The sequence below is a fragment of the Meles meles genome, chromosome 3 (genome assembly GCF_922984935.1).
Source record: "Meles meles chromosome 3, mMelMel3.1 paternal haplotype, whole genome shotgun sequence".
NCBI lineage: Eukaryota > Metazoa > Chordata > Mammalia > Carnivora > Mustelidae > Meles > Meles meles.
Genome location: NC_060068.1, coordinates 138,057,910 through 138,071,585, shown reverse-complemented (window position 1 = coordinate 138,071,585; position 13,676 = coordinate 138,057,910). Strand labels below are relative to the sequence as shown.

Here is a 13,676-nt window from a genome sequence, read left to right as displayed (position 1 = left end):
TCTGTTGGCTACACGGGTCCATCCTCACAGGACACATTTGGGAGGGAGCCTTCTAAAGGTGCAAATACCAGAAGGCGAGGCTCACTGGGGGCCATCCTGGAGCTGGGCACCATACTTACCCTGGGCAGACCCATCCCTGTAGACACAAGCACAATGCTGGGCACGTTGTGGATACTCCGTACATACTAGTCAGATAATGAATCACTGTGGTGCATGTCCCTGCCGGGACTGTGTGCCAAGCGTTGTACTCAGTAAGCCCTTCACGTGCGAGATCTCATCCCCAAGGCCGGCTTCATTTCATCCTCTACACATGAGAAAACTGAGTCTCAGAGAAGTTAAGTACCTCGATCAAAGTCACAAAAGTGGCTAGGCTAGGATTTCAACCCAGGACTGCTGAGGAGGGTCCATTTAGCCCGGGCCCTGCAGGGGGTGTGAGTCAAGATACTGATGAACTCCCAAATTGCCATCAGACCAGCAGGAAGCTAGCTCTTGGTGATGCCAGCCCAGTAGGGAACCCCAAGGAGAAACTTGGGATTCCTCTCTGCCGTGCTCCCAGCTGCGGGGCTTAGGAAACCCAGACTGCAGAGAAGTCCGTCCAGGGAGCCTGCTGCCTCTGTTCAGGGTGACCCAGCAGGAGGCTTACAGGTCTCCGAGGAGACCCCAGAACCTGATGCCACAGGCAGTGAATATACAGAACCTGTGTGCCATCCCTTCTCTCTCATGCAATGTCTCGTGGCAGACATTGCGAAGCGATCCCCGAAATCTTTCCCACGGAGCCCCCACAGCTGCCTTAGAATTCTCAGCATAGCTCTCCATGCACCTGCACCTGCTCGGAGCTCATGCTCTGGAGTCAGCTGAAGCTGGGTTTAAACTCTGGCTCCGCCACTCACTTACCTTGTGACCTTAGACAAGCCTCTTACCTTCTCTGAGCCTCGGTTTCTTCTGTAAAATGGAGCGCCGCTACTACCCACTTTGTAGAGTTTCTGATGAGGCTTCGATGCGGTTGTGCGTGGAGAGCTTGAACCATAGCGTTTGGCAAAGAGTAAGCAGTCAGCGCCGTCAGCTGTTTAAAACTGCTGTTGTTACTACTGTGTTTTCCTCCTCACTGTATGAACGGGGGCTTAGTAGGCCATCCAAGCCTTTCAGTGATTGCATGGGAGGAGGGGACAGTGGCCTTTGGGGGCAATGGTGAATGAGAGGCAGAAATAACGTCTTCTCTGTCCCTTCCCATCCTGCAGGTGTGGATGTGTGGGGGTCGCATGGAAGATATCCCCTGCTCCAGGGTGGGCCATATCTACAGGAAGTACGTCCCCTACAAGGTTCCGGCTGGAGTCAGCCTGGCCCGGGTAAGGCAGTGACTTCCCTGAAGGGGGAGGGGGATGGGCGCGACCACACAGCAGAGACCTGAGACACCTGGGACTCCAAGCCAAGTGACTCGGGTGTGAGGTTGTGCATGCTTCCCCTGCCCCCAACTCTGTAGGTGAAACTCAATTTAAAATAACTTATTAAAGCCCTGCTTAACCACTCATTCGCTGTGACTTTGAAAGGGTTGCTTAACTCCTCTGAGCCTGTGTTTCCTCTTCTGTTCAAAGGAAGCTAATTTTTCACAACTCTCGGCGTTGCCAGAGAATTAAGGAGATGGCACAGTTTCCCCAACTGTGACAGACAAGATGATTTTAGGTGCCAGACATAAGAACATTTTTATTTACATGTGTTTAAATTAATGTGCATTAGAAATTAATATGTATTCGTGTAGCAGACTTTGATTTTTTCAGATATGATTACTTAGAATAAAGCTGAAGTAGGTGCAAAGTTAGGCCAGGAGTGATTTAAAGAAACCTGTTAGATAAATATTAATACAGGTGGGGTGGTGTGTTGGTGTGTTGGGGAAAGCCTGAGGCAAGGCACTTAAAAGTTCACGGCAGGAGGGTGACGAATAAATGTCAGTGTCTCTCTCTTCTCCCCGCCCCCTCCCCCACTGTCGCTGCCAAAACTTGTGTGTCAAACTATTTCATTACCTTAAAATAGTTTGTATTAATCATTGCTTGAATTAGATTGGCCACTGGCTACGCATAGAACTGTTAGCCAGACGCTTGTTTGGGGGGTTGGTTTTGTTTTGTATTAATGATCTTCCCCTAAACCTTAACATTTTAAAATATTAAGTGTCGGGGGGGCGGGGGGAGGGCCCCAGAAGGTAAAGAGGGCCGCAGAGAGGTTTGTGGGAAGCTGGAAAGGTAACCAGGTAACCGGTACGGCTGTGCCTGGTGGAGACCCCTCCCGACAGAGAGCCTCCCCTGCCGCGGGAGCTTGTTTGGCATCGGTCCGAACAGCCTCCTTGGGCCCAGCCTCCACCTCCCCATCCCGTGTCACCTGACAGTCGATGCAGTACAGAACTGTAGGCCAGGTCAGGAAGAGCTCCGGACTCCATCCGCGGGTGGGAGCCGAGCTGCGGAGGCGGCAGGGGCTGGTTTGGGGCCCGCGGTGAAGAAAAAGCCAGCAGTGCCCTCTCGTGGTAGAAGATTCCGACGAGAGCCGCACAGGCCCTCGGCACTTTGCAGAGCCCATCGGGGCAGCGAGAAGGTGGGAATCACGTTCACTCTGAGATCCCTGGCAAGCCCAAGAAAGATGTCAGACAGGAAACCAGTGCAAAGTCACTCAGTAAGCCCAAGAGCGCGTGTGCGCGACTCGCAGCTACTGGGAGTAGTGGGACAGTGGGGACACCTCTGAGCCTGAGCAGGCTCATTTCCGAAGCAGCTTTTTCTTATCTGGTCATTTATAAGATCCACCTGGTTAAAAGGCACCGCGACCTCCTGTTTATTGAACCATAGATGAATTCAATGGGTAATAGCTAACTATAGTAGTACATAAAAACTTCCTGTGAGGTAGACATCATGCAAAGCTTCTTACATATTTATAGAACTTAATTCTCATGTGATTTTAATCCCTATTTGAGAGATGAGGAAAGTGAAATGTGGAGACTTTAACTAACTGGAATTCAAGCCCACTTAGGCCTGACCGGTGCCTGGCACAGAGCAATCGTCCCTTAAACAGTGGCTGCTGTTGTTAGTGTTAAATGTCTCCATCTGTTAACGAGACTGGGAAGTTTATTTCAATGCCTTCTCTGAATTCTGTGTTTAAACATTTTAACTTCTTTTTCGACTGTATCGCATCAGTCTCCTGGTGACTTTAAACCAGTTAAAAATCAGAGGGGGCTCCCCATGTCCGTTTACAGGACCACAAAAATGCCTGAATCAAGCTCCCCTGAATTTTTATCACCGCAATCTAACTACCCTCATTGAATTGCAGATCATATTGTAAATGTTTGCCTTTTGTTTTAACAGCCAAATCCTTCTAGAGCATTATCTCCTAGAAGATCATTTTGATAGATTTGAGGAGAGGTTGTCTAAAAGTCCTAAAAGAGCCCCATAAAGAGAGAAACTGCAGTCTTACTAAAGTTGTCAGATTCCAGAAGGACAAACAGCTAGAGAGCAATGAAGTGGCAATTTAAGAAAGATGAGCTAACCAGCAGCTCACCTGCCTCAAGCAAGAACAAGGAACCAGCCTTAGTTTGTTTACTAAATTTACCAAAAATCCTTCTTGTCTGTGCCCCTGGGAAAGAGATCTTAGGGAAGGCTGTAACAGAAACCTACTCAAACTTGCCAAAAAAAAGCTTCTTATTCCAAGGACTGGGCAATCCATAATGCAAACACAAGAAGAGCAGAGGGGCTTCAAGCAGGACTGGGACCCAGAGCCAGGGAGGTGTCAGGGGGGAAGGATGAGAGGAGCACGCAGCCTCCTAAAATCCCAGAGTCCTCTATGTGACTCAGCAAGGGGAGATGTAACAGAAGTCAGTGCCAAGTCCTTTAGTCCAAACAGTCAACTGCACAAAAGTTCAAGATCTGGGAGATGCATGTCTAGAAAGTGCAATGTTCATTAAAATAGTAATTTAGGGGCGCCTGGGTGGCTCAGTGGGTTAAGCCTCTGCCTTCGGCTCAGGTCAAGATCTCAGGGTCCTGGGATTGAGCCCCGCATCGGGCTCTCTGCTCAGCGGAAAGTCTGCTTTCCCCTCTCTCTTTGTCTGCCCTTCTGCCTACTTGTGATCCCTCTCTCTCTGTCAAATTAAAAAAAAAAAATCTTAAAAAAAAATAGTAATTTAGGGGCGCCTGGGTGGCTCAGTGGGTTAAAGCCTCTGCCTTCAGCTCAGGTCATGATCCCAGGGTCCTGAGATCGAGCCCTACTTGTGATCTCTGTCTGTCAAATAAATAAATAAAATCTTTAAAAAAAAATAGTAATTTAAAGATCAATTAAAATGAAAATATGTTATCTGATCCGTTTATAATTGCGCTGGTGTATCTGGGCACCCCTCCTTGGTCAGGTTAGCCACTTGAGCCTGTGGTTGGAAAGAAACCTATAGTAGTTCCTTATCGTCCCTGTGGCATGAGCAGATGAGTGTGCCCAAGGACCTGGCCGGGCAGACTGGAAAAGGAGAGTCTTCAGATGTGCAGGCTTTTTTTAGGCTTTCAGCTTCCTCGGGGCTCAGTTGTTTGTTTTGTTTTAAAGATTTTTTATTTATTTATTTGACAGAGATCACAAGTAGGCAGAGAGGCAGGCAGAGAAAAGGGGGGAAGCAGGCTCCCCACAGAGCAGAGAGCCTGATGTGGGGCTCGATCCCAGGACTCTGGGATCATGACCAGAGCCAAAGGCAGAGGCTTTAACCCACTGAGCCACCCAGGCATCCTGCTCAGTTTTAAATTAAGCCCAGCCTTGGCCATGTGGGGGCCTGGCAGGCATAACACTGCTCGTTAAGGGTTTCTAACCACTGTCAGTCTCTTCAGCACTAAGAAAGAATGAGGCATTGGCGAGGTGATATTTCATGGCTTCCTAGTCCCAAACTCAAGAGTCAGCAAAATGGAGGAGTTGGTGAATTTTGCCTTTGGCATGGGGCCCCCCTCCTGCTGGCTTCCTTCCTCGTTGCTCAGGAGTCAGGAAACTGTTTTGGGGTGGCCCATAAGCTAAGAATGATTTTTACACTTTCAAATAAAGTGAAAATATTTGAAGGAAGAATATTTTGTGATATGTGAAAATCAACTGTCAATGTCCATAAAGTTTAATTGGAATACAGCCACACCCATTCATTTACAAAATGTGTCGGGCTCCTTTATAACCACCTCAGAGTTGAGACCATATGGTCCACAAGGCCTCCCACCCCCCACCCCTGGCCTCAGCCCCTCAGAGGGCCTGACCCTTCCGCCTGCCTGTTGCCCTCCAGAACCTGAAGCGAGTGGCGGAAGTGTGGATGGACGAGTACGCCGAGCACATTTACCAGCGCCGGCCCGAGTACCGCCACCTCTCGGCCGGGGACGTCGCTGCCCAGAAGAAGCTGCGCAGCTCCCTTAACTGCAAGAGTTTCAAGTGGTTTATGACCAAGATCGCCTGGGACCTCCCCAAATTCTACCCGCCCGTGGAGCCCCCGGCCGCGGCTTGGGGGGAGGTGAGTCCGGAAGGGCCTGGGCCAGGGGAATAAGTGGGGCCCAGGGCAAGAAGGTAGAGCTCTCCCGATTCTCTCTAGCCTTGTAGTGGTGGGGTTTTTCATTTGCTACTTAATGTTCTAAGTAGGGAAAAATTAAAATCTTAAATTATTAGCAGAAATTTTACCATTCATCTTCCCACTCTGCAGAGTTTTAAATGCAAACCGTTTTAAATGCAAACAGAAGAACATTTAACTCACAGGCCAGATGGGTGAAATTTCACAATCTGTATTTCAGCCCTTGTACATGCATATGTATTTCTTGCCAGAACAGTGCAAACCCTGCCCGAAACGTACTCAGCCGATCTTATTTCACTTGTTGATAACGCGTGCTTTCTACCAAGACGCTCTCCCTGCAGCTTGCTGATGAGTGAGGAAGGGTGGAAGGAAAGCGAACTGTGGGCTGTTCTAGTCCCCCTTCTGTGCGGTTATCTGCTGCTGGTGAGGGAAGTGGAGGCTGGTCCCAGGGCAATCGCACAAGTAAGAGGATACAGTAGAACTCCTCAGCCCAGCCTGCCGTGGCCCTCCTTGGTGCAATCTAGTCCTGGTTGGAAAGGAAGTGTGGCCTTCAGACCTGCCAGCACCCCACTTGGTCATAGCCGTAACTTGAGTCTTGCCAAACTGCTGTGGGAGCAGGGATTTTGTGGGATTTTGTGCTTGAGGGGCATTGCAGATGCTGTATGCAAACACAGAAGGAAGGCACAGCGGATGCTTGTGTAACATGTCAGCACTTCTGCCCACACGCAGGCTCCGTTATACTATCCGATCTCACTCACAGATTCAAAGATCAAATACTAAAAATCTTAAGACAACAGTGGGACGCCTGGGTGGCTCAGTCAGTTGAGTGTCTGACTCTTGGTTTCGGCTCAGGTGTGATCTCGGGGTTGTGAGATGGAGCCCTGAGTTGGGCCTTGTGCTCAGTGCAGAGTCTGCTTGAGGCACGCTGTCTCTCTCTCTCTCTCTCTCTCTGCCCCTCCCACCCCTAAAACAAAGAAATAAGTCTTAAAAAAAAAAATTAAGACAATGATAGCCGAACTTTAAACCAATGGTGGGCCGTTCTGACTGAGGGGCCCTGGGCCGTTGCCCGTGTCACACACTGATGAAGCCAGTCCTGCTGGGGAAGGTATGCCGTCTTCTAGGGGGAGAAGCACTCCATCACCAGGTTCTGGCTCTTGGGTCTCTGAACTGAGAGGATCCACTCCGATAGATGGATATATTGAGGCTTGGGGACAAGGAGCATAATAAGAGTTGGGTCTCCTTCACTTGTAGGTGATGGAAGTCCAATTTAAAGTGAAAAGAGAAATCTATTAATTCTCTTAGAAACTTTGGGTAGCTGTGGCTTCAGACACACCTGGATCCAGGGTCTCAAATGATGTCAGTTTCTTTTTCTCCTATTTACCTCTGCTTCCTTTTGTGTCAGCTTCACACTGAGGGTAGCAAGATGGTTTCCAGAAGCTCAAAGCTGACAAACCTTGGCCATTCAGCAAAAAGTATATGGCTCCTTCCCAGTGAAGCCAGCTAAGTTCTTATTTTGGTCTGCAGTGATCCCAGTGGCCACTGGAGGAAGGGGACAACCAGGGATAAGACAGATACTCTGACAGGCCACAGGGTGGGCAAGGCATGGTAGCCCCATAGAAAACCAGGGTGTTTTACCAGAAGAAGGACAGATGCATTCAGGCCAGCAGAAGTGACTTGTTCATGACCTCTCCTAACTAAGCCATCTGGCCAGCCCTACCCAACCCCTGCACAAATATTCTAGAGGACATGTCATGGGGACTTCCCTCATGAAGCTCTTCATTTCTTTGCCAGTTTCTGGGCTTTCTCCCCTGTATTAGGTCAGTCCTCTGAGAAACAGACACCAAAAGACTTGTTGGGGCAACACCTGAGAGAAGAAATGAGAAGGGAGCCAAGAGAGGCTGGAAGATTGACTGTGGGGCTGGTCTGCCCTCTGGGAAGGGGAGAGGGGAGGAAGAAAGGCTGGGGTAGGAGGAGTTGCATTTTTGCAAGGATGCTCTAAGGAAGCTTGAGCCAAGTAACTGAGCCAGAGCAGAGGAGTCTGGCGTCCACCAGCAACAGGCCTGCTGCAGTACCCCTGCCCTCTCCAATGCTGGCTGGAAGCAGCCCACGGGGAGCATGGCCTCCACTCAGACACAGCAGATTCCGACCACGGCCGCTGGGCAGTCAGATTCCCTGCAACAGGATAACTGAGTGGCATGTTTTCACGGCCACCATACCTCCAAACCCTCCGTCAAAATGGAGTGCTTCTGTGAGCCAGGAACTCCAGGATGAGGCACCTGCATGGTGGCCGTCAGCTAGTGAGGCCACTCCTGGCTCCTAACTGGGAGCCGCTCGGCCTTCCGCTCCTAGCCCGGGGCTCCTCCAGGCACACACCGCACGTGGCTCACTGCATCTCCTGGTGTTCTTGGGAAGGAGAACCTTTTGTCATTCACCTGCTCTAAAAGGCAGAGAGTCCGAGACCCCACAGCAAAGGTGTCATGTCCTTTTCTAGAGTGGTTTTCAAGGTATGGTCCCTGGATCTCCCGGAATTAGAATCAAATTCAGTTCCTGGACTTAGTGGATCAAATTCTCTGGGAGCAGAGCTAGGGAGTCCTTTGACTATCACCCGCCCCCTTTAGGCCCCCACCCCAGCCCACCACCCTGTGACTGCATGCTCTAGGACAAAGGTCTGGAGGAGCTCCTCTCTGTGGGCTGAATATTCTGTTACTGAGAGGCACAGGGCACTTCCCCCAGCCCAGGCCAAGCTTTTTTAATACTGTGCAGAGCTTTCCCCATTTAATGCCTCTTTTGGGTTCCCTCGTCCCACCCTGGCATGGTCCCAGAGGGTTATCTCAAGGTGCTCACTGGTCCCCTCTTTCTGTCTCTATCAGATCCACAATGTGGGCACGGGGCTGTGTGCTGACACGAAGCACGGGGCCCTGGGCTCCTCACTGAGGCTGGAGAGCTGCATCCGGGGCCGCGGGGAGGCTGCCTGGAACAACATGCAGGTAAGGGCCACTCTTCGGGGTCCGGCAGCCAGCTCCCCTGTGCTGTATGCGGCCTGGAATGCTTATGTGATCAGGGCCTCGGGGGAGAGCGGACAGCTCAATGGCAGACAAAAGTTAGCCCAGGGGATGAGTTATAAGAGCTTCCTGAACACCTTGGAAAGAGGAATCCTTCACAGTGCAATAAAATCGCCAGTCTGGTCTGTTAGCTGCGCATAGACTCTCAGCCCACGTGGCCTTCAACAGAAAGGAGAACATACTGGCTCATGTCACTCAAAAGCTTAAATGATGTTCAGGGGGACCCCTCCAGGGTCTCAACTCTGCCTCCTCTCCCTGGGCTTCGTCCTTCACCTGGCTCTTCCCATGTGGTGGCAGATGGGACCGCCAGCAGCAAAGGCTTCCAGTCCCTCTGTGAGAAGGCATGTCCCTTTCCAGAGTCCTGGAAAAGCCCTGGGGCACTCACATATTGGCTTTCCTGAGCCAGTTACAATAGGGATGTGATGAGTCCTTGTATTGATTAGGCCCTGGAGCCCGGGGTGCGGTCTTCCTCACCCAAAAGATGGGAGGAGAGTGAAGAGGGTGGCTTCCCCAGGAGGTCATTCCCAGGGGGTGTTAGAAGAATGAAGAGTGCAAGCCAGCAGTGCAGGAAAAGGCACCACTTTCAAGAAACTGCATTCAGCTTTCCCCGGTCCCCTCCTCCAAGCAACTAACCCCTAATCACACCACAACCACTGAATCTTGGTTCAAAGGTACATTTTTATAGTCTCCTTACTATGTTTTCTGGCATTTTGGAAGAGCACACGGATAGAAGCCTATATTGTGGGTCCTCTGCTAAAACAGAACTCAGGAGGGGTGCATGGCGTGTGTGCTGAGAAGGAACAGCACTGCCTCTCGGATGGGCACAGTGCCCAGCCTGACAGTGTCTGCTCCTCCCTCGGAAGTCCTTGTTGCTCTCCCTCCTCCTTTCTTGATAACAATTCTTATTAGAAGTGTCTCCCCCTCACGGATTCTCCTGAGTTCTCCAAGGCAGCATGTGACTGCTCCCCACACCCACCCCACCCTAGGACCCTAAAAGAGACCAGGAACAGCCACGGCCTGGATAGAATGTGCCCAAGTTGCTCAGCCTAGAAGAGCCTCATTGTGTGGCAGAGAGTCCACATAAACGCCTGAGGGGGGGGCGCCTGGGTGGCTCAGTGGATTAAGCCGCTGCCTTCAGCTCAGGTCATGATCTCAGGGTTCTGGGATCGAGCCCCGCATCGGGTTCTCTGCTCTGCAGGGAGCCTGCTTCCTTCTCTCTCTCTGCCTGCCTCTCTGCCTACTTGTGATCTCTCTCTCTGTCAAATAAATAAATAAAATCTTTAAAAAAAAAAAAAAACGCCTGAGGGTTCTCGCAAACGAGCAACAAAATGGCGCCTGGGGGTGTGGCTGTGCCTGTCTCCCCACTCTGAAATGGGAAGCATGGTGGCCCCGTTGCCCCAGTGGGATCTGTATCCCCCAGGGCTCTCAACCACCATGAGCAAAGAGCTGTAGTGAGCCTGTGAAGAGAGAATCCTGAATCTAGAATGCAGCCCCTAAGTTACAGGGGCCTGGGAGACAAACCATCAGGAGGCAGGAGCTGCCGGTACCACTCCTTTGTTACCATTGTGTCCGCTGCTGGCCAAGGTGGAGTGGAGCTATAGGGACTGGACTTACCCTCCTGCCAGAAACGACTGAAAAACAGACAAAATATGTGGAAAACTATTTCAAGAGAGCAGACATCAGCCAGTGGAGGACAGTTATCCTCAAGAGATAGCAAGCAGATAAGCACTACGGCTGTCCCAGTCCTTCCTGGGTGAGGAGAGCACCAGACACAGAGGGAACTTGTGGGATTTACCAAGTTCCCCTTGGACATTTGCTGGAGTACTGAGGGCGCCATGCCCAGTGCTCACACAGGGCCAGAGATGATGAGTGCTCTTACCAGCCCCGCTGGAAAACAACAGGATTCTATTCGAGAGACTGACATTGCCATTGAAAACCGTCCCTCAAAGAAAAATCCAGGCCCACCTGGATTCACTGGTGAATTCTACAAAACATTTAAAGAAGATATGTTACCAATTCCACAGAAACTTTTCCAGAAAAGGAAGGAATACTTTCCAACTTATTTGGTGAGGCCAGCACTACCTAAATAGCAATAACCAGACGAAGACATGATAAGAAAATTGCAGATCAGTATCCCTCGTGCACATAGATGCAAAAATTCTAAGCAAAATTTTAGAAAATCCTATCCAGCAGTATATAAAAAGGATAGTCCACTATGACTAAGTGTAACTTATACCTGGAATGCATGGTGGGCTTATTTAGAAAAATCCCGATTTTAGAAAATCGGGACACCTTGGTGGCTCAGTTGGTTAAGCATCTGCTTTGGGCTCAGGTCATGATCCCAGGACCCTGGGATCAAGTCCCACATTGGGCTCCTTGCTCTGGAGGGAGCCTGCTTCTCCCTTTGCCACTCTCCCTGCTTGTGATCTCTCTCTATGACAAATAAATGAATAAAATCTTAGAAAAGAAAAAGGTAATTAATCAATAGATTCACCATGTTAAGTAAAAAAGAAAAACCAGGGACACCTGGGTGGCTCAGTGGGTGAAGCCTCTAGCCTTTAGCTCAGGTCATGATCTTGGGGTCCTGGGATCGAGCCCCGCATCAGGCTCTCTGCTCAGCGGGGAGCCTGCTTCCCCCCCTCTCTCTGCCTGCCTCTCTGCCTACTTGTGATCTCTGTCTGTCAAATAAATAAAATCTTTAAAGAAAAAAAAAGGAAAAACCATATAATCACCTTTACACCTTTACCCAGAAAAAACATTTGACAAAATCCAACATTCATTCCTGATAAAAACTCTCAGCAAACCAGGAATAAAGGAAACTTCCTCAACTTGGCCAAGATTGTCTATAAAAAACCTGCAGCTAACACCATACTTAATGCTGAAAATCTGAATGCTTTTTACCCCTAAGATCAGGAACAAGAAAGTGATTCCAACCTTACCATTTCTGTTTGAACTGTACTAAAGGTTTTACCCTGTGGCTAGTAAAAGGAAAGTCCTACAGGTGGGCAAAGAAGGAAAACAATGATTATTTGCAGACTCTGTGATCATCTTTGTGGAAAATTCAATTGAATCTACAGAGAAACTACCAGAACTAATAAATGAACTTATCAAAGTTGTAAGATACAAAAGTCAACTTACTATATATATGAATAATGAGGAAACAAATTTAAATTAAAACAAGCACTTATTAGAACAAAAAAATATATGAAATCCTCAGGCCTGTCACTGACAAAAGACCTGTACACTGAAAACTGAAAACATCTTAGCAGGCTTTTCTTACAGAAAGTGAAAAGCTGATTCTAAAATTCCTACGGAAATGGACACGACCGAGATAGCCAAAACAACTTGCAAAAAGAAGCCCAAAGTTAAAGGACACACACTGCCTAATTTCAAGATACATAACTGTCAGTAATCAAGACAGTGTGGTATTGGCATAAAGAAAAATCAATAGAACAGAATCAAGAGACCAAAAATAGACCCACATGTACATGGACAATCAATTTTTGCCAGTGTTTAAAGGCAGTTCAGTGGAGAAAAGGTAGTCTTTTCAACAAATGGTGCTGGAACAATTAGATATTCATAGGCCCCCAAAATTATATTGTATGAGAAAAATTAATTCACAATGGTGCATTGACTTAAAACCTAAAACCTTTTAGAAGAAATGTAGACAAAAGTGTTTGTGACCTTGGCTAAAGCACTCACAACAAGTTTTGTGACCTTGGATAAAAAAGTTTTATCTTAGATAAAACACCAAAGCACAATCCATAAAAGAGAAACACTGATAAATTGGACTTCTTTAAAAACAAAACAAGGGGCGGCTGGGTGGCTCAGTGGGTTAAGCCTCTGCCTTTGGCTCAGGTCATGATCCCAGGGTCCTGGGATGGAGCCCCACATTGGCTCTCTGCTCAGCAGGGAGCCTGCTTCCCCCTCTCTCTCTGCCTACTTCTCTGCCTGCCTCTCTGCCTACTTGTGATCTCTCTCTCTCTATGTCAAATAAATAAATGAAATCTTTAAAAAAATTAAAATAAAATAAAAACAAAACAAAGAACTTCTGTTCTTTAAAAGACACTGTCGAGAAAATAGGCAAGGCACAGACTGGGAGGAGATGTTTACAAAACATGTGTCTGATAAAAGACTTGGATCCAGAATACATAAAACTCTCAAAACTCAATAAGAAAACAATCCAGTTGAAAAATGGGTAAAAGATTTGTGCAGACACTTTAGCAAAGAATGTATATTAGTGGCAAATAAACACATTAAAAATGCTTAACTCCATTGGAAAAATGGAAATTAAAATTCATAAGACTGACCATACCAAGGGTTGGCAAGAATGTAGGGGAACTGGAAGAATACACTGCCTCTTGGAATGTGAATGGTACAAGCACTTGGAAAACAGTTTGGCAGTTTCTTAGTTAAACATTCATCTATTTTATGATCCAGCCATATTGCTCTGAGGTATTTGTCCAAGGGAAAAGAAGGTATATGTCTATACAGTGACTTGTACACAAATGTTCATAGCCACTTTATTTGAAATAATCAAAAACTGAAAGCCACCTACATGTCTAACAGGTAAAAGGTGTGTGCTGCAGTGAACTACTACTTAGCAATGGCAAGGAACAGACTATTCATAAATGCTGTCATAACAAAATGATGTTGAGGGGAAGAAATCAGACCAAAAAATACATACTGTAGTCCTAGGCTGCAAGGTCGGTTCAACATCCACAAATCAACTAATGTGATGTAATACATGAATCAAAGAAAGAACAGGAACCATATGATACTCTCAGTAGATGCTGAAAAAGCATTTGACAAAGTACAGCATCCTTTCTTGATCAAAACTCTTCAGAATGTAGGGATAGAGGGTACATACCTCAATATTATCAAAGCCATCTATGAAAAACCCACAACAAATATCATTCTCAATGGGGAAAAGCTGACAGCTTTTCCCCTAAGGTCAGGAACACCGCAGCGTTGTCCACTATCACCACTGCTATCCAACATAGTAATAGAGGTCCTAGTCTTGGCAATCAGACAACAAAAAGAAATTAAAGGCATCCAAATTGGCAAAG

The 13,676-nt window shown here is 47.9% G+C and overlaps 1 protein-coding gene across 1 annotated transcript in view; it reads left to right on the top strand.

Annotated features, from left to right (window-relative positions):
* GALNT10 (polypeptide N-acetylgalactosaminyltransferase 10) overlaps window positions 1-13,676 on the top strand; it is a 216,625-nt gene that overhangs the window by 195,600 nt on the left and 7,349 nt on the right. The window contains exons 8-10 of the mRNA XM_045999768.1: window positions 1,239-1,346; window positions 5,270-5,491; window positions 8,416-8,532. Of these exons, the coding sequence (XP_045855724.1) occupies window positions 1,239-1,346; window positions 5,270-5,491; window positions 8,416-8,532 (447 nt within the window). The remainder of the gene's footprint in view (window positions 1-1,238; window positions 1,347-5,269; window positions 5,492-8,415; window positions 8,533-13,676) is intronic.